Source organism: Heterodontus francisci, chromosome 12, assembly GCF_036365525.1.
Source record: "Heterodontus francisci isolate sHetFra1 chromosome 12, sHetFra1.hap1, whole genome shotgun sequence".
Classification (NCBI taxonomy): Eukaryota; Metazoa; Chordata; class Chondrichthyes; order Heterodontiformes; family Heterodontidae; genus Heterodontus; species Heterodontus francisci.
The window spans coordinates 100978372-101005110 of NC_090382.1; the positions used below are offsets into that span (position 1 = coordinate 100978372).

The window sequence follows — 26739 nt, forward strand, 5'->3', positions numbered from 1 at the left end:
AATGACCTGCAATGGGTTCTCTTGCCACTCCTGCACCATTAACTCTGGTTCCCCAAGGATCTATCCATGGCCCTATTTCTCATTGATATGCTGCCCCTCAGCAATATCATTCGTGCACACATCAGGTTCCACGTGTACGCTGACAACACTAAGCTCTACCTTACCACCTCTCAAGTCCTCCACTGTCAAACTCCTTATCCGAAATCCAGTACTGGAGGAGCAGAAATTTCTTCCAACTAAATATTGGGAAGACCAGATCCCATGGTCTTAAGTCCCCACCACAAACTCTGCTTATTTACTACCAACTCTGTCCCTCTCCCTGGCAACTGTCTGAGGCTGAACCAGACTGTTCACAACCTTGGTGTCATATGGCCCAGAGATGAAGTCCGACCACATAGCCACACCATCACGAAGGTCATTTATTTCCAACCCCGTAGCATCGTTCTGCTCATGTTGCCACCTCAGCTCATTTGCTGCTGAAACCCTCATCCATGCCTTTGTTACCTCCAGATTTTGCCTACGGTAACGCAATCCGGGCCGACTGCCCAGCTTCCACCCTTCATAAATTTCAGGTCATCCAAAATTTTGGTGCCCATAACTTAACTCGCCCCATCCCCCAATCACCTCTATGCTTAGGGTGGCCACTGCATGACCTCAAGAATACTGGACATCCCTGCTAACCCCTACACACTTGCATTTGCGCACTTTTTATTGAAATAAATTAATAACTATTGATTCAAATTTTTTGCTTAAACAAGTGAGAATACTTTACATAATGCATCCAGTGTCTTAGAGTGAGCTAAACTTGGGAAGCTTATACTATTTCCAGTTTATAATGAACTTGGAGGAGCTAAAGCAGGATTAAAAAAATCTGAATGATGCTTTTAATCAGGAAGCGTACGGCTGAGTGTTGAGACTGCCTAGTAACCTGATCCATTTTATGAGCAGCATTATCCAGGTTGAGAACAGGAGCAAGGCACAGACAGACATGGAGCGTTTTCACCAGGTTGCTGTTGTGTCTCTCCTCATGGCAGCTACTTGAGAGCAGTGTGCTCAGCGTGGTTCTACATCAACATTAATTATGGCGCAAGGGACATAGCAACGTGAAGGTGTCATAAAGAAGCACATATGGATAGGTTCAATAGGATCTTTGTGGGGCCGCTACAGTGGTCCTGGTGCAGGCTGTCACAGGCACTGGCAGGGTCAATAATTTTGATTTGAAATACTTCCCTACAGGCTGGGCGCTTCAAAATAAAAGTAATGGACAATAAGGCATCCAGTTCAAACCGAGTAGCAGACAGGGGACAGACCATCTGAAAACTGGAATGTCAGGTATAAAACCGGACAAATAGCCACCTTACCTGTGCTCACTGACCTGCACTGGCTCCCGGTTAAGTAACACCTCAATTTTAAAATTAGCATTGTTGTTTTCAAATCCTTCCACAGTCTCACTCTTCCCTACCTCTGTAATCTCCTCCAGCCCTACAATGCTCTGATATCTCTCTCTGCGCTGCTCCAATCCTGGCCTATTGCATGTCCCCGATTTTAACTGCTCCGCCCTTGGCAGCTGTGCCTTCAGCTGCCGAGGCCCAAGTTCTGGAATTCCACCTTACACTTCTCCACCACTCTCTCTTCCTTTAAGATGTTTCTTAAAATCTACCTCTTTCACCAAGCTTTTAAACCAACTCTAACATCTCATGTGGCTCGGTGTCAAATTTTGTTCAATAATGCTCCTGCAGCTTGGCACACTTTACAATGTTGAAGGCACTGCATAAATGCAGGTTGTTGTTATTGAATGCCCCGTGACCCCTACTGAATTCTATACTGCAATTTTAGGGCTAACTGTTAATACACGTCACCCATAAGGGTGCAGGGTTTGATGCATAGTTGACCTGTTTATGGAAACTACCTTTCCACAATGAAGCCACAAAGTAACTGTTGGCCATTAGCTCAAACCATTCATGGGGTCAACTTTCTTTGCCACCATATGAAGAGAAATTTTACAAGCTCTTCTCTCTCACTGTCAATTTGGTCACCGGTAGCACTCTCACCACAATCAGAGCTTCGTGGCTTCAAGTACCATTCCAGGATTAGAGTAATCTAGCCCAGTGGTTCTGAAACTCTCTCATCCGCAGACCACTTAGACAGGGCTCTGCTGGTCCTACCCCACCTGCTTTCACTTGCCACTGCAAAAAAGAACTCATCAGAATTAATGGGAAGAATGGCGCTGCATTTGATGCTTTTAAGTGATACAGAAACAAAATAGTGCAGATGCTGGAATCTGAAAAATAAATGCTGGAAATACTCAGGAGGTCAGGCAGCAATGAGGTGATGTCTGGTTTCAAACTGGAGCGCTTCAGTCTTGTGTCGGGCTCCACATTCAGCTGGTTCCTCTGTTTTCAGCCCCAAAAGTGTTGAAAATCCGATCTCACAGTTGTATGTTTTAACACGAACATAAATCTTGCTTATAAAACTACATGGCCGTTACTTGTGCTTATGACAACTTGAGTCGTGTATGCGGGAGCCAGTGTGGTTGCGTGATGTCAAATGAATGGTGAGGATGAGAGTTCTGACCTGTTCTCTTGGCCGTGACATTACGAATCAGTGACTTGCATCTTGGACCAGCCCGCGGAGCACCTGGAGGATCCTCACGGACCACACTTTAACAACCACTGATTTAGGCTGATACATCAGCGCAGTACCAATAGACTGATGCATTGTCACTCTTGCAGCTGCAATGTTAAACCAGAGTCCTGCCTGCCTTTCAAAGAGCAAATTCTTCCACAACATTGGCCAAACGAACATCAGAACAAATTAACGGGTCAGTTATCTCCTTGCTGTGCGTGGGATCTTGCCATTTACAAAATTAGCTACTCCGTTCACCCACATAAGAATAATTACAATCAGGTGCATGTTGAGATATCGCATGGACATAAATGCACTATGAAAGCAAGTTCTTTTCTTCTTTCTCACATCATTCCTTCCCAATTAGTTCCCTAATTAAGGAAATCAGGTCTTCTCCCACATCACTGCAGTGACATGCAATAGCAAGCTCACTGTACGTTAGACCGTCTCAGAATAAGTCAAACGGAATGTGGGTAGCAACACACATCGGCGTAACTCTAGAGTAGGGCAGTCACAACTATACCAGTCCACTTCTAACTGGGATAAAAACAAGAAATGCTGGAAATACTCAACAGACCTGGCAGCATCTGTGGAGACAGAAGCAGAATTAATGTTTCAGGACATTGACCCTTCATCAAAACTGGGAGTTGGATTATTTTAGTTTCTTTAACAATATGAATAAAACTTTAAGAGTTCCTGGCACCACAACTTTGAACAGATACATTTACAATGAGGACAGTAAAAAAAATATGGTTTTGCTCTTATGGCTGTCAGTCATCCTATTTCCTATAATCATGTAAAGCACCTCTTCGAACTGCACAGTTTTTCAGACAAATGACACTTAGAGCATTATTTGAAAAAAATCATCTTTTTGCCTCCTTTGTAATCACCATCTAGCTGGGATGTGGTTGATGATAAAGGGAATGCAGCATCAAATCCAAGCATTTGTCATTAGGATTTCAAAACTACAGGCCTTCTGCCAAACAGAAGCAAGACTAACCAGGCAGAACAAAAGCAGCTTAAAAGCAGATAACACCATTACATTTCAACTGCTAACATGAGAGCATTTAAAACTGCCTATATAGCGTCACAGGATGAAGATTTTTAAAAATGATTGCACTCAAGACAAGTCATTTTCCATATGGTTTACAGGTTTAACAGTTGGAAATTGTTAGTTATTAGAAATGGGAGTGCCTGGATTTTGACGGCAAGGTATAATTTGCTAGTTCACCTTTTGAATCAAAAGGTGAGTTTTAAGCAAAAAAGGAACCGATTAAATCATTTTAATCAAATTAAAGATACCATGCGCACCTTCATAAATCTGCCCTACCTTTGGGTCATGCACAAATGATTGACCTTTGGTTCCAGGAGGGAAGTCACCTGTACAAATGTACTTCAGGCACTCGATTATTGTCTGCAATAGAGAAAAGGTTAAACATATGCCAACCAAATAAATGTCTGATCCATTACAGAAAGTTCGGTTAAGTAGTTGCAACATGAAAATTGTTCAAAAACTCCATAATATGTTTTAATAAATGAGAATAAAACAAATAGTCAAAAACTAGTGATAACTAGTTAGAGGCAAGAATAGGATGACTCTGAGTTCATTTCCCCGTCGGAAACAAAGGCCTTTGAATTGTGATGAAACCAATTTATTGCATCGTCTTCTCCCTCAATTATCACTGCTGGAATTTACAACGTTACTTCACTCTGCAGTGCATCTTACATATAGTACACACTGCTGCCACTGTGCATTAGTGATGAAGGGAGTGAATGTTTAAGGTGCCAATCAAGCAAGCTGCTTTGTCCTGGATGTTCCCGAACTTCCTGAGTGTTGTTGAAGCTGCACCCATCCAGACAAGTGGAAAGCATTCCATCACACTCCTGACTTGCACCATCTAGATAGTGGACAGGCTTTGGGAAGTCAGGAGGTAGGCTACTTACCACAGAATTGCCTGTCTCTGACCTGCTCTTGTAGCCGTTGTATGTATGTGGCAGCTGCAGTTCAGTTTCTGGTCAGTGGTAACTCCAAGGATATTGATAGTGGGGAATTCTGCTATGGCATTGCCGTTGAATGTCAAGTGGAGATGGTTAGATTCTCTCTTGTTGAAGATTGTCATTGGTTGGCACTGGTGTGGCACGAATGTTACTTGCCACTTAACAGCCCAAGCCTGAGCATTGTCCAGATCTTGCTGCATATGGACACGGACTGCTTCAGCATCTGAGGAGCGGCGAATTGTACTGAACATCGCACAATCAGCGGATATGCCCAATTCTGACCTTATGATGGAGGGAAGGTCATTGATGAAGCACCTGAAGATGGTTGGGCCTGGGACACTACCCTGAGGAACTTCTGCAGCAATGTCCTGGTGCTTATTTTAATTAAGTCCATGGGAGGGAAAAGATTTCATATTCTACACTCTTGCTCCAGAGCAGAACATTTCAAGCATGAAACTTGTGCTCATAATACTGAAAAATTAAAACTTATATATAATCCTCTCAACAATGTTACCCCACTACAATAAACAGGGTAATACTGAGGTGATGTAAAACAGATCACAGGTAATTGACAGGTAGTGAAATTCAGACCTTTAAATGGCAAGAACAAAAAGTCTGCAAAATCAATATCATTTTTCAACACTAGTTTGTCAGCCATTTCATACTCTTCAAGGCGAGGAACGTTAGTGCTAGGGAATGGAACATTTTCCTCTTTCCTCATCCAGTGTCCGCATCAAAGATACCTAGGCAAGATATAGCAGACTAGACGCTAAATAAAGCTCCCTGTGCCCTACTCCACAAACACGTCTTGACCCTCCTCTAATTTCAGATTCTTCAATCTCAGAAGCAGCACACTTCACTGCACCACTACATTTTTCTACTCCCACATCAGTCATTCTTGTAGCCTGACTGACATTCCCTATTTGCTGGTAGTTGATGTCATAATGTGACTACCCAAACTTATTTTACACAGGACCCTTATAGGCATGGGGGAAGGCAGGGAATGGGAAGGAGAGAAAAGCTGATTCATACCATTAATCTAGTAGTCTGGGCTATATTTTAAATTATTCTACAAGTTATCAACTTATTTTACCAATTCAGTCTGCCCCTCTTTCAGCCTGTGTTGTTTTAATTCTTTTTGGATTAGGTTTCTGCCTTTGTTTCGTCTCTTGTACCAAAGTCAGCTTAACAGAAATTGAATAAAACAGCACTCTGGACAACCAGATATACTGCAAGGATCTCTTCCAGCTTGTACATTCCTATGTTCCAGCTGTAAAACTCACCGTTTTTCCAGCACCATTTGGTCCCACCAGAACAGTTAATGGAGTATAGAAGGTGATAACCTGCTTATTTTTGTCATCTATCCCAAAACTCCTCACGCCCTGAATACTCATCTTCTCAATTTTGGACATCTTGTTGGTCGTTAATCTTCAATTGTTCCCGATCTTGTAAACAAATGCAGAACCTAGAACATGAAAATAATTTCTTCAATTAAAGAACAGCCTCAATTCCCTCAGCCCCTGACCTTGTCCAACAGGTACAAGGTCCTTGCTACCTGTGTGGATGAAGAGAAGGACTGCCCAAGGTGGATGAGCGTTCTGATCATGGCACCATAATGAAAGATGCCATTCCAGTAAGGGGAGGGGGGGGGGGCGGTGAAGAGGAATATGGTAGCAATAGGAGACAGGGGGATAGATACTGTTCACTGCAACCGTGACCGGAAACAACAACGGCTGTGTTGCCTGCCCAGTGCCAGGGTGAAGGATATCTCCTCGCGGCTGGAGAGGACCTGAAGTGGGAGGGAGAGGATCCGGTTGTTGTGGTCCATCTGGGAACCAATGACTTAGGTACAGCCAGAAATGATGTTCTGCTTAGAGAATTTGAGGAGTTAGGGTCCAAACTAAATTGCAGAGCATCAAAGTCTCCCGATTGTTACCTGAGCCACACACAAATTGGCACAGGGTCAAGCAGATTAGAGAACTAACCACATGGCTCAAAGAGTGGTTTGGGAAGAAGGGGTTTCAATTCTTGGGGCACTGGCATCAGTACTCAAGGAAGAAGGAGCTATTCCATTGGGATGGGCTTCACTTGAACCGGTCTGGAACCAGTGTCCTGCCCAATTGCATAACTAGGGCTGTGGACAGGGCTTTAAACTAGCGGGGGTGGGGGGGAGGGTTTGGGTAAAGGGAAATTTAGAAATCCAAAGGGAGAGGTCAGGGCATTAGAGCACGATAGTGATGTAGGTAAGTGCTTACAGAATGGGACAGGAAGGGACAGAGCATTTAACAAAAATTGTACATCGGCAAATAAGGTCATTGCAGGGAATAGAGGTAAAAAAATGAAATCAAAGTTCCTTTATCTGAATGCACGAAGCATCTGTAATAAGACAGATGAACTAGCAGCACGAATAGAAGTAAATGCTCTAAATCTAATTACCATTACTGAGACATGGTTACAAGGATATCAAGGTTGGGAAATGAATATTCCAGGGTACGCAATATTTCAGAGAGACAGACAAAATAGCAAAAGAGGGGTAACCCTGATAGTAAAGGATGACATAAGGACATTAAGAAGGAGGAATCTGGCCTCAGATGATCACGAAGTAGAATCCGTTTGGGTGGAAAATAGGAATAGCAGGAGTCAGAAAACACTGGTGGGAGTAGTTTACTGGCCTCCGAACTGTAGTTATATTATTGGTAGAACATTAAACGGGAAATTATTGGAGCGTGTAAAAAGGTAATGTATTAATTGTGGGGGACTTTAATCTGCACATAGACTAGGAGAATCAAATGCGCAACAGCGGTCTGGAAGATGAATTTGTCAAATGTTTTTGAGACAGTTTCTTGGAGCAATACACTGTAGAACCAACTAGGGATAAAACTACCTTAGACCTCGCATTGCGTAATGAAGCAGGGTTAATAAGCAAAGTCATACTGAAAGATCCAGTGGGAAATAGTGATCATAATATCATTGAATTTCATGTTAAGTTTGAAAGTGACACATGTCAATCACAAACAAGAAGCTTAAACTTAAACAAAGCCAATTACGAAGGTATGAGGGGAGAATTGACTAAAGTTAATTGCGTAAATAGACTGGAAGGTATGGCGGTGAATGAACAGTGGGAAACATTTAAATAAACAATTCAAAGGGTTCAACAAAAGTACATTCCGTTCAAAAACAAAAAACTCATCAAGGAAGACCCATCTGTGGCTCACTCAGGAAGCTAAAGGAGAGTATCAGACTAAAAGAGGCTTACAATGTTGCAAAAAATAGTACCAAGTCTGAGGATTGGAAGTGCTTTAGAAACCAGCATAGGAGCACCTAAAAGTTAATAAAAAGGAAAAAAGTGAAAAAAAACAGAATGAGAGTAAACTAGCCAGCAATATAAAAACAGATTGTAAGAGCTTTTATAAGTACATAAAAGGGAAGAGAATAGCTAAAGTAGATGTTGGTGCCTTTGAGGCAGAGACAGGAGAAATCATCATGGGGAATGAGGAAATGGCAAAGGCACTGAACAAATATTTTGTGTCTGTCTTCACAGTAGAAGAGACAAGTTTCATACCAGAAATGGGCAGCAACCTAGGGGCTAAAACGAGTGAGGAAATTAAGGAAATTGATATCAGCCGAGAAAAAGTATTGGAGAAACTTGAGGGACTAAAATTCGACAAGTCCCCGGGACCAGATGGGCTATACCCTCGTGTTCTGAAAGAGATAGCTGCAGAGATAGTGGATGCGCTGGCTATGATTTTCCAGAATTCCTTAGATTCAGGAATGGCCCTGTCAGATTGGAAGTTGGCAAATATTACACTGCTTTTCAAGACTGGAGGTAGAGAGAAAACAGGGAACTGCAGGCCAGTTAGCCTAACATCAGTCTTTGGGAAGATGCTAGAAACTATTATCAAAGAAGTCTGAACAAGGACTTGGAAAAGCATAGTCTTATTAGAACAAGTCAGCATGGTTTTACTAAAGGGAGATCCTGTTTGACAAATTTATTGGAGTTTTTTTGAGGATGTAACGAGTAGGGTAGATAAAGGGAAACCAGCAAATGTACTATACCTGGATTTCCAAAAGGCATTCGATAAGGTGCCACATAAAAGATTAATAAGCAAGGGCTCATGGTGCTGAGTGTAATATTTTAGCGTGGCTAGCGGATTGGTTAACAAACAGGAAGCAGAGAGTGGGCATGAATGGGGCATTTTCAAGTTGGCAGGCAGTGAATAGTGGGGTGTCACAAGGATCAGTGCTAGGGCCTCAGCTATTTACAACTCTATATTAACGACTTGAATGAAGAGACAGAGTAATGTATCTAAGTTCGTGAATGATACAAAGCTCATTAGAAAAGTAAGCTGCGGGGAGGAGGTAGAGAGGCTGCAAAGAGATATAGACAGGTTAAGTGAGTGGGCAACAAGATGACAAATGGAGTATAATGTAGGTAAATGTGAAGTTGTTCACTTTGGTCATAAAAATAGAAAAGCAGAATTTTTTTTTTTAAAAAGGTGTGTAACTGGTAAGTGTTGATGTTCAGAGAGACTTATGGGTACTCGTACAAGGAACGCACAAAGTTAACATGCAGGTGCAGCAGGCTATTAGGAAGGCAAATGGCATGTTGGCCTTTATTGCAAGGGGATTGGAGTACAGGAAAAAAGAAGTCTTACTAAAAATGTACAGGGCTTTGGTGAGACCGCACCTGGAATACTGTGTGCAGTTTTGGTCTCCACATTTAAGAAAGGATATACTTACACTGGAGGCAGTGTAGCGAAGATTGACTAAATTGGTCCCTGGGATGAGGGGGTTGTCCTATGATGAGAGGTTGAGTAAATTGGGCCTATATTCTCTGGAGTTGAGAAGAATGAGGGGCAATCTAATTGAGACATAGAAGATTCCGAAAGGGCTTGATAGGGTAGAAACTGATAGATTGTTTCCACTGATCAAGGAATCTGGAACGTGGGGACACAGTCTCAGGATAAGGGGCCGAGCATTCAGGACTGAGATGAGGAGAAATTCACTCAAAAGGTTGTGAATCTTTGGAATTCTTTAACCCAGAGGGTTGTGGATGCTCCATCGTTGAATATATTTAAGGCTGGGATAGACAGACTTTTGGTCTCGCAGGGAATCAAAGGATATAGGGAGAGGGCAGGAAAGTGGAACTGAAGCCCAAGATCGGCCATGATCGCATTGAATGGCGAAGCAGGCTTGATGGGCTAAATGGTCGACTTCTGCTCCTATTTCTTGTGTTCCATGACTATGTTTATTTTATTGAGCATCAAGAGACCATCATTGAGACAAGCATCGACAGGGCCTACACTCCAGTTATGAAGCTATGCTACAGTTCACAAACCTCCCTTACGTTAGCTATACAGATAGCAGGATTTAAAACACAAAGTTATGAGCCATGAAATAAAAGTGCCAAATGGACTGAATGCTTCACAATCATCCAAAGCACCATATTTTCCCAATATATAAGTTAGTAGGCTGGGCAAATGCCGTTAGCAACATTCACAGGTATTTGAACAAATGTGAATTTGTTAACATATTACATCTCAGTGGCTATAATCTTGTTTTCCAAGACAGTAATTAGAAGGAAATAAATTCAGCTCCTCCCCCACCAATTTCTTGGTGAATTTATAGGGAAGAGGTGCAGAGACCAGGAAAAGTCTCAGGATCAATCCCCAGACTACACGAAAAGGATTAAATTGAAAGGGCAGGTTCCACAGAGTCGGCTTGTATTCCTTGAGTATAGAAGATTGAGTGGGGGGGGAAGTAATTAACATGTTTAAGATGATTAAATGATTCAATAGGGTAAATAGAAACTATTTGGGAGACCAGCATCAGGGGGCATAACCTTAAAATTAGAGCGAGGCTGTTCAAGAGCAGTATCGGGAAGCACTTCTTCACACAAAGTGGAAATCTTGTACTCCCCCCACCCCCACTGTGAGACTAGATCAATTGAAAATTTAAAAACTGAGGTTGCTAGATTTTTGTTAGGCAAGGGTATTAAAGGGTACAAATCCAAGGCAATAGATGGAGTTAGGACAGATCAGCCATGATTTAATTGACTGGTGGGAGAGGCTTAAGGGGCTGGATGGCCTACTCTTGTTCCTATGTGCTGAATTAGCTGATGTCAGGTAGGCAACATTAACAGCGTACTCCTAGCTTAGATAAAAAGGTTTCCGGGGTTCCCACTTCTGACTGCAATCCAGCAAACTCTGTTGGAACATCTGTAAGTGTGCGCGCGCACCAGGTAAAGTTAGGATCTAGCTGAATTTCTTTTTAAATAAACCGCCTTGGGTAAAACAGAACTATTTTAATAGCCCTTAATAGCTCATCCCCAAGCTCCCTCTTCTCTCTCCCTGGAAAAAGTGTGTTTATTGCTATTTCTTTGCCAAGGCAAATGTAACAAGATTATCGTAATTAATACCTATTACTGCCATTCACCAATCATACGAAAGAGTATGGTCATACTATTACATTCCCCACAGAACAAATCCACAACCACAATGGACTGCAGAAGTGACACACTTCAACCAAAGACGGCAAGTACATGGCCGACTTCCCAACTGCCCATAGCACACCAATGGAGTCCTTGGACTGACTCACCAGCCTCCCTTCTCAGTGAGACAATGGCTGTGTGGTGGATACAAGGGAAGTTTTTTTTAAATTTCAAAGATACATTACTTCCCTTTAAGCACCAGGAACACTTAGCTGTACCACAGGTCACACGCTACTGATGTACTCAGACGTGTGAAACCTTTGGCACAATGAGTCAAGTCTTGAGTCATCTCAAACTATGGAATCAAGTGTTAAAATACACATCACGGTGTACAGGAGGAATTTCACATTTCACACGATTGTCATTTGATTTATTGCAGAGTGCAAAACTGTCTTTATAAACTACTATTGGATTCAATAATTGCCACATCTCAAATAGGCCCAGGGGACACTTAATTGATAAAATTTAAGCTTTCCAACTTTTCAACAAATTGTATTTCTTTTAAATGAAGCAACTGGGGGCTGGGGGAGAAAAGGTTCCATTTTATTGCAGGAGATCAAAATTGTAAGAAAAAGAGTGAAAAGTGGTCCTGGAAATTGTGAATAGAGGCAGGCTTAGAAACCACGTTACTACAAGGATAGGAAGAACTTCCAATTAGATACCACTTTACCATGTCTTCAGGATATCCCAAAACACTTCACAACCAGTTACATTGAAATGTAGTTACTTCTGTTATGTATGCAAACTGACCTGCCCCACACTAAAGTCACAGCATTTGATAAGGCTCCAGGGTAACCAGCAGGAAACACAAACTAATCTAGCAAAAAGACATTATTGTCGAGCGTTTCTGTTAAAATGTTGACTTGCAATAATTCCTGTTTTGAGATGTGGTGCACGAGGAAACAAGGCTTCTTAAAAAGGCTCATTTTACCCCTGAAGGATATCAATTTCCTGTCACAAAGGCGAGCTGAGAAAAGTTTTCATCAAATGTATGAGAAGAACTTGACTTGGGTATAGGCAGTATCATTTCAAAGTTTGCAGATTACAAAAAAGCTTGAAAATGTAGTAAACAGTAAGGAGGATAGCAGCAGATTTCAGGAGAGTGTAGAGTAGTGAAATGGGCAGACACATGTCACATGAAATTCAATGCAGAGGAGTATGAAATGATGCATTTTGGAAGGAAAAATGATGACTGGCAATATGAACTAAATGGTACAATTGTAACAGGAGTGTAGGAACAGAGACCTTTGGTAGAGAGATCTGGGAAAGTGGCAAGGCAAAGTGATAATGCTGTTAAACAAGTATACAGCCTCCTTGAGGAGGTTGTGCTAAATCTTTAAGTCACTGATTGGATCTCAGCTAGAATAGTGTGTCCAATTCTGGGCCTCTAGACACCACACTTTAGAAAGGACATCAAGGCCTTAGAGAGTGACAGAGGAGATTTACTAGAATGGTACCAGGGATGAAAGGTTTCAGTTGCCTGGAGAGATTGAGAAGATGAGATAGTATTCCTCACAACAGAGGTTAGGTTAGGTTAAGGGGAGATTTCATGGAGTTGCTCAAAATTGTGAAGGTTTTGACGGACTAAATAAGGAGAAACAGTTTTCAACATCAGGACAGTTGGTAACCAGAGGACATAGAACTTAAAATAGTTGGCAAAAAAAAGAGATGAATTTTTTTTTACTCAGTGAGTTGTTGCGATTTGCAATGTGATTCAACAGCAACTTTCAAAAGCGAATTGGATAAATACTCAAAAAGATGAAATTTGCACGGCCATGGGAAAAGTGTAGGGGAGTGAGATCAATTGGACTGCTCTTTCAAAGAGCTGGCACGGGCACAATGTGCTGAATGGCCTCCTTCTGTACTGTATCACTATAAAAACATTTCATTTACAACTCAACCTTTCAACTCAACATCTGTCCAAGGAGAACGATAAATAGAAACCTTCCTTCCTGAAAACTATTTCTAGCTACAGCTGCAGGCTTCCCCCACTGTGTTTCTTTTTTTTAAAAAAACATATTCTATTATACTTTATAATTGACTTCCCAAAACTTAAACACTTCTCTGAAACTTAAGTACGGTGTGAATAAAATTATTTCATATTTCTTAGTTAAACAATATGTAACACTGAGAACGTGCCAGAATTGACACTGACGACATACTTGAGAGTGAATCAATTCTTAACAATCTTGTTTGTAGTCAATGGCAAACTATCCCATGCTGCCATGGGCTAATTTGCCAACATAGCCATGGAGTTACTGAAATCATATAAAAGTGAATCACCCTGTTAAGGTGATGTTAAGCTGTCACATCAACTACACTGGTTTCTTATTGGCCCTACCTCATTACATTTTGTTCATTCTGATTGAGGACTGACGTTTTTGTGGCACCAAGAACTGGAAGTACATTGGAGATTCTGCAATCAAAAACTTTAAAGTTAAACTACAGGAAGTAGCAACTTTCACAGCAAAAGTAGACTCTAGAAAGAATCCAAACGAACAAAGAACAAAGAAAATTACAGCACAGGAACAGGCCCTTCGGCCCTCCAAGCCTGTGCCGATCTAAATCCTCTATCTAAACCTGTCGCCTATTTTCTAAGGGTCTGTATCTCTTTGCTTTCTGCCCATTCATGTATCTGTCTAAATACATCTTAAAAGATGCTATCGTGCCTGCATCTACCACCTCCGCTGGCAACGCGTTCCAGGCACCCACCACCCTCTGCGTAAAGAACTTTCCACGCATATCCCCCCTAAACTTTTCCCCTCTCACTTTGAACTCGTGACCCCGAGTAACTGAATCCCCCACTCTGGGAAAAAGCTTCTTGCTATCCACCCTGTCTATACCTCTCATGATTTTGTACACCTCAATCAGGTCCCCCCTCAACCTCCGTCTTTCTAATGAAAATAATCCTAATCTACTCAACCTCCCTTCATAGCTAGCGCCCTCCATACCAGGCAACATCCTGGTGAACCTCCTCTGCACCCTCTCCAAAGCATCTACATCCTTTTGGTAATGTGGCGACCAGAACTGCACGCAGTATTCCAAATGTGGCCAAACCAAAGTCTTATACAACTGTAACATGACCTGCCAACTCTTGTACTCAATACCCTGTCCGATGAAGGAAAGCATGCCGTATGCCTTCTCGACCACTCTATTGACCTGCGTTGCCACCTTCAGGGAACAATGGACCTGAACACCCAAATCTCTCTGTACATCAATTTTCCCCAGGAATGAGAATCTTTTCCATATAAAAGCAGGCTTAATAGTCCTTAGTGACCTTTCCTTATTCAGTTATGCCTTACATTTATTAATAACATGAAAATCTGAAGTGAATACAAGGCAATAATTTAACTGAGTCGTTCTAAACATATAGACAGCAGGTGCATCTTTCAGCCAGCATACAAACATGAGAAAAATCTAGATTTGAACAATTTTCTGAAAGTTGCTGCCATTATTCATTGTCTGATTTTCTTCTGAAAGAGCACCAAGTATTTTTCATAAGTTAAAAAAACTACAGGATAAAGAAAGACAGAAAGAAAAACCACCAGAAAAGATGATCAGGCTGGATCTATTTTTTTCTTGTAAAGAGCAAGCTGAGAGGTAACCAAGTAGAAGTTTTTAAAATTTGAAAGGTCGAGAGAGAGCAAGAGAGAGGGAGAGCTTCCACTTGTGAAGAACAAAGCTACAGGCCATCAATATAAGATAGTCACTAAGAAATCAAATAGGGAATTCAGAAGGGACTTATTTACCCAGAGAGTGGTGACAATGTGGAACTTGCTACCACAGGGATTTGTTAAATGTATCTACACTATACATGTTAAGGGGAAGCCAGATAAACATATGCCGAAAAAGGGAAGAGGGTTATGCTGATAGACTTTGACGAGGAAAGATGGGGGGAGAGGGTGGAAGACAGGGGAAGCAGGGAGGAGAGAAACACAAAAAGATACTCCAATGACAGAAAGGAAGACGTTTTTGAGTTGTAGGACGTGCAACTTCAGAAAGGGATCACTTAAATGGAAAGAAAAAAGTACATGGTAAAAGAAAGCAACCTGGCGGCCCTGATTGGCAATAAATTTATCAGCAGCAGCGTGCAAAGCAAATCAGATGTTGGGATGTATTAAAAGGTCAATATTGAGCCAAAATAGTGAAAACGTCCTGCCACTTTATAAATCATTGGTGTAACCACATTTAGAATACAGTTCTACTTACTGCTGTACAAAAAGGATATTACACGTATTGAAAGGAGACAGAAGAGAGCAACCAGAATGATTAAGGGGATGTAGGGATTGGACTATGCGAAGCAATTACGTAATTTTCTCACTGGATTCTAAAAGGTAATGCAGATAGGGTCAACCATAGCAGGTTACTTCACCTTGCCCAGAACAGTAGATCTCAGGGACATGACTAGTACTTGAAAGATATATTCAAAATTTGTCTGCGCAAACAATATTTTAATGAACGATTGTTCAGTCTATGAAACAGACTCCCGAGGGAGACAGTGGAAGCTGTTATTATTCATTCAATCAAATGCAAATTAGGTATATTTCTTTCAGAAAATAGCATTTAAAGATGGACTATATGAGTAATTTAAGACATGACATGTGGCAAGTGTTTGGGAGGAAAAAAAGGTGGCTTTGGACATGTGGTTGCCAAAGCTCTCTACCACTGGGGTTTTTTTTGTCATTTCTGGGTTTACTGCAGACTAATAGATCGAAACTGATTGCTATAATTTGCCAACAACTCCATTATCTCCATGGATAGAGGATTGGCTAACTAACAGGAAACAGAGTGTCGGGATAAATGGGTCATTTTCAGGTTGGCAAATTGTAACTAATGGGGTGTCACAGGGATCAGTGCTGGAGCCTCAACTATTTACAAGCTATATTAATGGATTGGATGAAGGGACAGAGTGCATTGTAGGCAAATTTGCTGTGAATACAAAGATAGGTGGGAAAGCAAGTTGTGAGGAGGATAGAGAGTCTGCAAAGGCACATAGATATGTCAAGTGATTGGGCAAAAATTTGGCAGAACTCCTCTGAGTTCAATAGGCTGATGAAGGGTCACTGACCCGAAACGTTAACTCTGCTTCTCTTTCCACAGATGCTGCCAGACCTGCTGACTGGTTCCAGCATTTCTTGTTTTTATTTCATAAGGCTGAAGGGGCTGTATTATGAGGAAAGGTTGAGCAGATTGGGCCTATACTGATTGGAGTCTAGAAGAATGAGAGGTGATCTTTTTGATGCATATAAGATTCTGAAGGGCCTTGACAGAATAGATATAAGATGTTCCCCCTCATGGGGGAAATCTAAAACTAGGGGCTACTGTTTCAGAATTAGGGGTCTCCTATTTAAGACAGATATGAGCAGGAATTTCTTCTCTGAGGGTTGTTAATCTTTGGAATTCTCTTCCTTTGAAAGCAGTGGAGGCTGGGTCATTGAATTTATTCAAGGCTGAGTCACAACAGTTTTTCGATCTACAAGGGAGTCAAGGGTTATGGGGGGAGGGCAAACAGGAAAGTGGGGTTAAGGCCACAATCAGATCAGCCATGATCTTATTGAATGGTGGAGCAGGCTCAAGGGGCCGAATGGCTTACTCCTGCTCTTATTTTTTATGTTCTTATCATTCTATCAGGACTACCAGGGTGATAGAAGGTGAATTAGATGGACCATAGCCTTTTCTCGCCTAACAATTCCTGTGCAACCTGCTTAAAAGAAAACACATACATGTTTCCCTGCCCAGCCCCATTCCCTTTTCTTTCTGACATTGCTAAAATGCTTATCAGTTTTTAGTACTGAAGGACTATTTGAAACAGGAACATGTCTTTTCTCTCTGCAGATACTGACTGACCTGCTGCATATTTACAGCATTTTCTGTCTTCAATACAGGTGGCGGTAATTTAAGAGTCGGAGACACGTCACCATAGGGCAGATGCAATCGTATCAAGACGATTTCTTTTCCCCAGCTGAATAACCAGGACACATCTTCCAGACTACATGTCTCAATCTTATCAGCAACTACCAAGCCAGCCAAAATGCAGAGATGGCAAATCACACAAAGAAATAGAACACAAAAGTGCAGCCGGTCACAGGAAGCTAAGACGAACAGCAATAGTTAGCATCATTACTAAATCCCAAAATTTGTTAAACCAAAATAAGAAGCCTGAATCAGTTACCTCATCTCAGGCATCTAACAATTTTAGTAAAGCCTGTTGCGCTTTCCTGTCACAACATAGACTGGCGAGGACAGCATTTATTGTCCATCCTTAATTGCCCTTGAGAAGGTGGTGGTGAGCTGCCGTCTTGAACCACTGCAGTCCTTGGGGTGTAGTGGTTTGATACAATTGAGTGGCTTGCTAGGCCATTTCAGAGGGCATTTAAGAGTCAACTACATCGCTGTGGGTCTGGATGTAGGCCAGACCAGGTAAGGACGGCTGGTTTCCTTCCCTAAAGGACATTAGTGAACCAGATGGGTTTTTGCAGCAATCTACAATGGTTTCATTGTCACTATTAGACTAGCTTTGAATTCCAGATTTTAATAATTGAATTCAAATTTCACCATCTGCCTTGGTGGGATTCGAACCCATGTCCCCAGAGCATTAGCCTAGGCCTCTGGAATACTAGTCCAGTGACATTACCATGACACCACCGCCTCCCTGTTACTGCCTTTTAATACACTCAGCCTATTATTCCACATTGCAGATCACTTGCATCATTACATTGCTTAAAATTTTAGAATGATAGAGCAAAGAAGTCCATTTGATGCATCATGCCTGTCTGGCTCTTTGACAGAGCTATCCAACTAGTCCCACTCCCCTGCTCTGCCCAGATAGCTCTGTAATTCTTTTCCCTTCAAGTATTAATCCAATCCCATTTTGAATGTAATTATTGAATCTGCTTCCACCACCCTTTCAGGCAATGCATTCCCGATCGTAACAACACTGCATTTAAAAAAACTTCATGTCACCTCCAGTTCTTCTGCCAATCGCCTTAAATCAGTGTTCTCTAGTTATTGATGCTTCTGACACCTGGAACAGTTTGGTCTTATTTACTCTATCAAAACCAAATCTCTTTCTTAAAAAGATTTACGATAGTGCGTTCTTGAATGGCTACCCCAGTCAAGTTCCAGGCTTAATTAGAGACACACTTCAGAAGGTCCCTTTACAACAAATTATGGGCTGAATTTTAAAAGTCCGACGCCAATGAAAACAATGGCGGCCTGCCCGTGCAGGTCGCACGTTGCAGAGTCACCGCGACGGCTCATTTAAATAGCCGGGGCCAGCTGCCCCCAGCCTTCCCTCCCCTCCAATCACATGCAGGAGGCGGGCTGTCCATTCCCAGCAATGGCATCAGCTGCCTGTGCGCAGACGCTGACGTCATTTTAAAGGGCTTTGAGCCCTACAGTTAAATCTAAATATTTAAAGATGAAGTTGAAAAAAAAATACATTTATTTTGCCCCTCTCCCACCACCCCCAATAAACATAAGATTAATTACTTGCCCTCTCCCCCCCCCACAAAAACACTTTCCTTGTCCACCTGACCTTCGCCCCTCCCCCCAAAGTGCATAAAGTTTAACCTAAAACCCTTCCCAACATCCCCTACACCAATGATAGTGACTTTGACCCCATTCCCCTCCCCATCCCCCAAACGCACTGAGAAACCTACCTCCTGCCCCCTCTCCACAAGTGTTCCGCCTTGTTTCCCTGGATGGGGATCCGAAGGTGTGGGAGTGCCGGCCAGCGGCAGGAAAATCGCAGTGGGACGGAAGGCGGTGGCATAAGTATAATTAATTCATTAATTTAAATTTATTTAAATGGCGGTCCCATGACCGAGCGGCGGGGGGCTGCCACGCGGCCTCGACGCCGCAGGCAATATTGGGCTGGGCCCTCCCGGCGTCGGGGTGCATGGTGGCCCTCTCCCGGAGGCATTTTCTGCCCCCCACCCCCACCATAAACCCTGGCGTCGAGAGGGTCTATAAACTTTAGCCCTATGTAACAGAATGCAGAACTAGCTCCACAACAGGTGGAATGGCCTCCAAAAATGTATGATCAAAGGAATAGAGTATAAAGGTAGGGAAGTGTTGCTACAACTGTACAAGGCATGAGTGGGATCGCACCTGGAATATTGCGTACAGTTTTGGTCCCCTTACTCGAGGAGGGATGTAGCTGTATTGGAGGCAGTTCAGAGAAGGTTCACTAGATTGATTCCAGAGATGAGGGGTTTGTCTTATGAAGAGAGGTTGAGCAGTTTAGGCCTTTACTCTACAGAGTTTAGAAGAATGAGAGGAGATCTAATTGAGGTATATGAGATGATTAAGGGGATTGACAAAGTAGACGTAGAGAGGATGTTTCCTCTTGTGAGGCAATGCAAAACGAGAGGTCATAGTTTTAGGATAAGGGGTAGCAGATTTAAAACAGATGAGGAGAAACTACTTCTCTCAAAGGGTAGTGAGTCTTTGGAATTCACCACCCCAGAGTGCGGTGGATGCCGGGACATTGAGTAAATTTAAGGAGGAGATAGACAGATTTTTAATTAGTAATGGGTTGAAGGGTTATGGAGAACGGGCAGGAAAGTGGAGTTGAGGCTGAGATGAGATCAGTCACGATCGTATTGAATGGCGGAGCAGGCTCGAGGGGCTGAATTGCCTACTCCTAGTTATGTTCTTATGATTTTCAGTGGAACTGATCAACAGTGAAATAATACCACTAACATTAATGCTACTGGTCATTAAAGGGCTAATGTACATTTTAACTGAATCTTAGCCTCACCATTTTCCAACAACTTTATAGACATTGAAAATGTTAAACAGATCGCTTACTGGATGCTGTACCACATAAATGAGATAATCTAGATGTGTGGATCCAAATTCCCAAATAATAGTTCTCACTATTGTCATGCAGGCCCACACCTGCCAAGAATGAGGCACATTAATTTCACCACACGGACATTAAATTTCAAATTGTTGCTAGGAGGAGAAGGCCTGTAGAGAGGGGTTGCCAGCCCCTGGCTGGAAGGACTTTTTGCATATTAACAGACACTGCTTGGAACAAAGGAGCTACCCCTGCTCCAATACAATACACAAAGCCAGAAGTGGTTATACCAGTCGGTCATGTGACTACCCTACTGGCCAACTTGGGGAGTTTTAAATTGTAGAGAGAGTGTTTGAACCAGCAGAAAGCAGAATGCTCCTGGACTGAAGACGATCTCCTGCCTGTCTGCTCCCATCTCTTTCTCACGGAACTCCAAAAACCAACTTAAGACACATGAACCCCAAGAGAGAAAAGTCTCCTACAGTGAACAAGATTTAAGAATAATACTGGACCCCAACGAAAAGCAAGATCTACCAGCAAACAAGGACTATACAGTGAGCTCGAAGACCCGTAATAAAAACTCTTCAGATATTGCCTCAAACTTTTCCACTTTATTTTTCTTCTGCTTTTTCCTGTCTCTATTTGCACGTGCGTATCGCGTATGCATGCTAGCATGGGCATGCTGTGTATCCAAAGGCGTCAACTGAGTTAGAGTTTAAGTTTAATAAAATTTCACCTTTCTTCTCTAAACCTAAGAAAGCCTGTTTGTGCTCGTTTCTTTGCCTTATAGTTGGAAAGTAGTGATCAAAGATTCACCAAAGGGGAGCTAAAAACACTGTTTAAAAATAAAACCCTGTTACAGTAAGACCAGGTGAAGGCTGAAAGGGAATCCTAGACCTCTTTCTCACCTGGTCGTAACACTATTTTAAGCAAAGGTTTACGTGGCTTTATGTTAAAGGTAAAGTTTTATTTCCCATCAACGTAAAATTTCCCCATTTTAGCAAAAGAACTTCTCTTCAACTTTACATACAATGCAAAATATACTCCCACTTTACACAGATGAAAATGAAAGGAAAAAACCCACTGATCCATCAAGACTCTCCCATATAGTCGTGATATCGAGCGCATCACAATAGAAACACTCCCCACCCTCCCAGGGTCGTGTACTCTCTCGGCAGAAGTGAAAAAGCAGATAAAAATCACATGACAATTAGAGGGAAAAAAAATCAGAAAATTACTCTCCGACCCCTGTTTGGTGATCAAAATCGTTTCAAAATATCATATAGACACTAATTTATTTTACAGGATACCTTCCTCTTGTACAAGGTGATCGCCATTTCAATCAGAAATAGGTCTAGCTCTATCTTGAAGGGATTCAGCAAATCAGCATTCATCGCATGAGCCGGCAGCCTGTTCCACAGGCCCACTGGTCCTTCTGTGATTTTATAAGCCTCTATCGTCCAGGTCTATGTCTTCTTAAAGTAAATGCCAGTCTCCATCCCATCTGCTACTGAAACCTGCTTCCATGCTTTTGTCACCTTTGCACTCAGCTATTTCAATGCCCTCCTAGCCAGCCTCCCACCTTCCAAACTCAGGAAAACTTGAGCTCATTCAAAACCCTACTGCCCAAATCCTAACCCACGTCAAGTCCCAATTACCCATTACCCCTGGCTGCCAGTCTATTAATACCTCAATTTTTTTTTTAAAAAGAGAATCGCACCCTCATGTTCAAATCCCTCCATGGTCATGTTACTTCCCACCTGTAACCTCCTCCAGCTCTGCAATGCTCAAAGAACTCTGTTTTCCAGCAACTTGAACCTCTTGTGCATTCCCCACTATCTTTGTCCCGCCGTTAGCACCCATACCTTCAATCGTCTAGGACCTAGCTCTAGCATTCCTTTCCAAAACCTCTCCTCTTCTCTCTCATCCTTTAAGACACTATGTAAACTTACCTGTTTGACCAAGTTTTAGGGACTCAGTGTTTTGGCTCATTACCAACACATCACATTCATCCACTGAGCCGTCACGTAATCAAAGAATCTCAGCACCAAAGGAGGTCATTCGGTACATTGTATCTGTGCCAGCTCTTTGAAAAAGCTATCAAGTAGTCCAAAACTCTACTACCTGTATCCTAGCTCACATGAAGTCCCATTCATCCATTAACACTGCGTTCGTTGACCCACATTGTCTCCTGGTCTGGCAACACCTCAAATTTAAAATTTTCATTCTTATTTTCAAATCCCTCCATGGACTCACTTATCTCCATCTTTGTAACCTCCTCTTGTCCTACAGCCCTCCAATATCTCTGCGTTCCTCCAATTCTGGCTCTTGCGCATCCCGTTATGTCCATTGCTCCATTGGTGGCCGTGCCATCAGCTGCTTCGGCCCTAAGCTCTGGAATTTCCTCCCTAACCCTCTCAACCTCCTTATCCTTCTAAAAGATGCTCCTTAAAATCTCTCTCTTTGACAAAGCTTTTGGTCATTTGCCCTAATATCTCATGTGGCTCGGTATCCAATTTTGTTTGCAAATTTCTCCTGTGAAGCTGATTGGGAAGTTTTACTACATTACAGATACTACATAAATGCAAATTGTTGTTTCTCCTTAGCACTGTATATTTGTCATTTTCAAGTATAAATCTAGTTCCCCTACAGGCAGCGCATTGTAATTTATGAAGTTAGAATAACTCCTGACAAGGTACATTCGCTGGTATAAGACACCAATTGTGCAGGATACAAAAATGGTTCACATTTGACCTCAATTATAATAATTAACTGTCTCACAGGAGCTGTAACTGAATTTTTCAGTAATTAGCTATCAAGGCAGTATCTGCCTTGGCTTACTGATAGTTTAAGTCCCATTCCAGAGACCAGTGTAGGTAATCTAGGATGATACTGGAGTTCACTACCGAGAGAAAGATGCTCTCTCTGCCCTGCAGATTCCGTTGTTATTCAAAGAGTAATTGTTGAGGTCTCCTGGACAATGTTTATCCCTTAACTAAAACCACTCCTTCACCAACACGTTCCATACCCGCAACCTTTACCATCTAGAAGAAAAAGGGCAGCAGAAAAATGGGAAGACCACCATCTGCAAGTTCTCCTCCAAGTCACACCATCCTGCCTTAGAACTATATTGTTGTCTCTCCACTGTCACTGGGTCAAAATCCTGGAATTCTGTCCCTAACAGCACTGTGGGAAGTTAAAAAACAAGTAACAGAATGAGAAGAGGCTGGAAGCTAACATAAAAGGGAATCCAAAAGTCTTCTGTAGGCATATAAATAGCAAAAGAGTGGTAAAAGGATGAGTGGGGCTGATTTGGGACCTAAAACGGGATTTACATATGGAGGCAGAAGGCATGGCTGAGGTACTACATGAGTACTTTGCAGCTGTGTTTACTAAGGAAGGAAATTCTGTCCAAGTCACAGCACAAGAGGAAGTAGTTGAGACACTGGATGGCCAAAAATTGATAAAGAGGCATTATTAGATTGGCTGGCTGATAAGGACCAGATGAAATGCATCGAAGAATACAGAGGGAAGTAGGGGAGGAAATTGCAGATACACTTGCCATAATCTTCTAATCCTCCTTAGGTGGTGCCAGAGGACTAGAGAATTGCAAATGTTCTACCCTTGTTCAAAAAAGGTTATAAGGACAAGCCCAACAGCTACAGGCCAGTCAGTTTAACCTCAAGGGTGGGAAACCTTTTAGAAACAATAATTTGGAACAACATTAATAGTCACTTGGACAAATGTGGATTAATTAAGGGCAAATCATGTTTAACTAACTTGCTTGAGTTTTTTGATGAGGTAACAGAGGGTTGATTTTTTTTTTATTATTCATTCATGGGATGTTAACATCGCTGGCTAGGCCAGCATTTACTGCACATCCCGAACTGCCCTCGAGAAGGTGGTGGTGAGCTGCCTTCTTGAACCGCTGCAGTCCTTAGGAGTGTAGGTACAGCAACAGTGCTGTTAGGAAGGGAGTTCCAGGATTTTGACCCAGCACCAGTGAAGTAACAGCAATATAGTTCCAAATCAGGACGGTGTGTGGCTTGGAGGGGAACTTGCAGATGGTAGTGTTCCCATTCATCTGCTGTCTAGGTCCTTCTAGGTGGTAGAAGTCACAGGTTTGGAAGGTGCTGTCGAAGGATCCTTGGTGAGTTGCTGCAGGGCATCTTGTAGATGGTATACACTGCTGCCACTATGCATCAGTGGTGAAGGGAGTGAATGTTTAAGGTGATGGATGGGGTGCCAATCAAGCAGACTGCTTTGGCCTGGATGGTGTCCAGCTTCTTGAGTGTTGTTGGAGCTGCACCCATCCAGGCAAGTGGAGACTATTCCATCACACTCCTGACTTGTGCCTTGTAGATGGTGGATAGGCTTTGGGGAGACAGGAGGTGAGTTACTCGCCGCAGAATTCCCTGCCTCTGATCTGCTGTTGTAGCCACAGCATTCATGTGGCTGGTTCAGTTCAGTTTCTGGTCAATGCTAACCCCCCAGGATGTTGATAGTGGGGGATTCAACAACGGTAATGCCATTAAACGTCAAGGGGAGATGGTTAGATTCTCTCTTGTTTGAGATGGTCATTGCCTGGCACTTGTGAGGGTAATGCGGTGGATGCGGTGTACATGGACTTCCAAAAGGCATTTGATAAAGTGCCACATAACAGGTTTGTCAGTAAAGCTGGAGCCCATGAAATAAAAGGGGCAGTAGCAGCATGGATACAAAATTGACAGGAAACAGGAAGTAGTTGTGAATGGTTGTTTTTCAGACTGGAGGAAGGTATATAGTGGGGTTCCCCAGATGTCAGTGTTAGGACCCCAAGTTTCTTCCTATATCTTAATGACCTAGACTTGGGGCTGTTCTCCTTGGACAAGATAAGGTTAAGGGGTTATTTGATAGAGGTGTTCATAATCATGAGGGATCTGGACAGAGTAGATAGGGAGAAACCGTTCCCATTGGTGGAAGAATTGAGAACCAGAGCACACTGATTTAAGGTGACAGGCAAAAGAACAATGGCAACATGAGAAATTTTTTTATGCAGAAAGTGGGATCTGGAAAGCACTGTCTCAGAGTGTGGTGGAGGCAGATTCAATCAAGGCAGTCAAAAGAGAATTGGATAATTATCTGAAGAGAAAAAAATTGCAGGGTTATTTGGAAAATGCAGGGGAGTGGGACTAGGTGAGCTGCTCTAGATGAGAACCAGCATTGATACGACAGGCCTCTTCTACATGGGCTGCAGCGGTTCAAGAAAGCAGCAGCACCACCACCTTCAGAAGGGCAATTAGGGATGGGCAATAAATGCTGGCCTTGCTGCTTGCTGAGTGGAAACTGCCTGCTAAATGTCTCTAAATAACAACAGTGATTACACTTCACGAGTAATTAACGGGCTGTGATGCACTTTGGGACAGTTTGAGGATGTGAAAGTCACCATATCATTGTAAATTCAATCATCTTTCACCAATTGTATTAGAATAACCTGTAGTTCACAATCCTCCCTTTAAAAACAGACCCCTGAACACTCTACAAGAAGCCTTTAAAAATAAAATCTGTGGTGCTAACAATCTGGTCAGGAGTATCTTTACATTCATCCAGTATTTGAGCCAGTCCTGCCAGCAGAAAGTCGATGCCACTTCTGCAGCAAATGTTGTTTTGTTGCGGCCCGTACGTGCATTGGCGGCTCCCGGTCAGACATGCAATGAAAAGTGAAAGCAAACATGTTCAATTACCAACATATGGTAAAATGAAGCCTTGGGTTTTAGTAAGGCAACGCGTCCGCAAAAAAACAGGGCTAGAGGACAATATACAGGCGGAAGATATAAAGCAGAGTGGGGAACGGGTTAATGTGAGAAATAGAAGGGAGAGGCCAAAGGCCACAACTTACACCAGTAACAGGAGGCGAACCCCAACCCTAAACCCGCAACACTCACTCCAATGCAACCTTGACCCCAGCTGATGCCGCTCAAACTGCTACATTCAGCCGCCCTGCGTCACCGCGCATGCGAGGGCGGGACTTCCAGCAAGCAGGGCTGCATTGTCCCTGTCACTCAAACGGCAGCTGCTACCTTCCACATATCCTCCTTATCTCTGCAGCACTCTGTGTGCTTAATATTGCAGAATATATATATATATATATATATAAAATGTATGTTCAAGCAAAAAAGTTGAACTCACGTTCTATTATCCAAAATAATGTTTGGCAGTAATAACCAGGCTGTCAATTCCGCTTCATTCCTTTTCAGCAATTGTTCACTATTTCACATATCTCCTGTGAGTGAGACTTGCTCCCCACCATGATCTAGAAATTCCAGTTTGCTTTTTCTTAATAAAGCCCAGAAGAAAGCATTAGGTTCCCCCCCCCCCCCCCCCCGTGTTGTAAAACCAGTTGCCACAACTGATAGAGGACTAAACCTTAAAGCAAAATAAACTGATAAAATTAAATGATAACATTACAACTAGTATTCAGTGTGGCTCCAGTCACCTTGGCACCTACCTGTCACAGCAGGGTAGTCTGCCATTGCAGACAGAACATCTTTCTAAGGGTTAACAATTAGGCTATGCTTCTACTCTCCAACATTGTTGAAGTATCAAATGAAGGAACAGAACAGTACAAAGTATTTATTTTTAAAAACACACAAAGCTACAGAGTTAGGCAATACTGCAACAGCCCAACAAATTTCCTGAAGGTTTTTGTTCAAATTTCTCCAGTTCAACATCCATTCTTCTGAAAGCACCGAAACAGCCCAGCTGAAGTAACAAACAAAATAATCTGTAACGGTGACTGTACACCTTTCAGCAGTGTTCCATACAGTTAACATTTCTCCTC

The 26739-nt window shown here is 42.4% G+C and overlaps 1 protein-coding gene across 2 annotated transcripts in view; it reads right to left on the reverse strand.

The window, feature by feature from the left end:
- rad50 (RAD50 homolog, double strand break repair protein) overlaps positions 1 to 25906 on the reverse strand; it is a 181821-nt gene extending 155915 nt beyond the window's left edge. The window contains exons 1-3 of one of the 2 annotated variants that reach the window (XM_068043937.1): positions 25844 to 25906; positions 5907 to 6088; positions 3956 to 4039 (exon numbers count right to left, since the gene is read on the reverse strand). In XM_068043937.1, the coding sequence (XP_067900038.1) occupies positions 3956 to 4039; positions 5907 to 6035 (213 nt within the window). In that variant the 5' untranslated portion in view covers positions 6036 to 6088; positions 25844 to 25906. Of the gene's footprint in view, positions 1 to 3955; positions 4040 to 5906; positions 6089 to 25797 lie in introns of both variants that reach the window. The other variant, XM_068043936.1, reaches the window with a different exon arrangement.
- Positions 25907 to 26739: the final 833 nt, after the last annotated feature.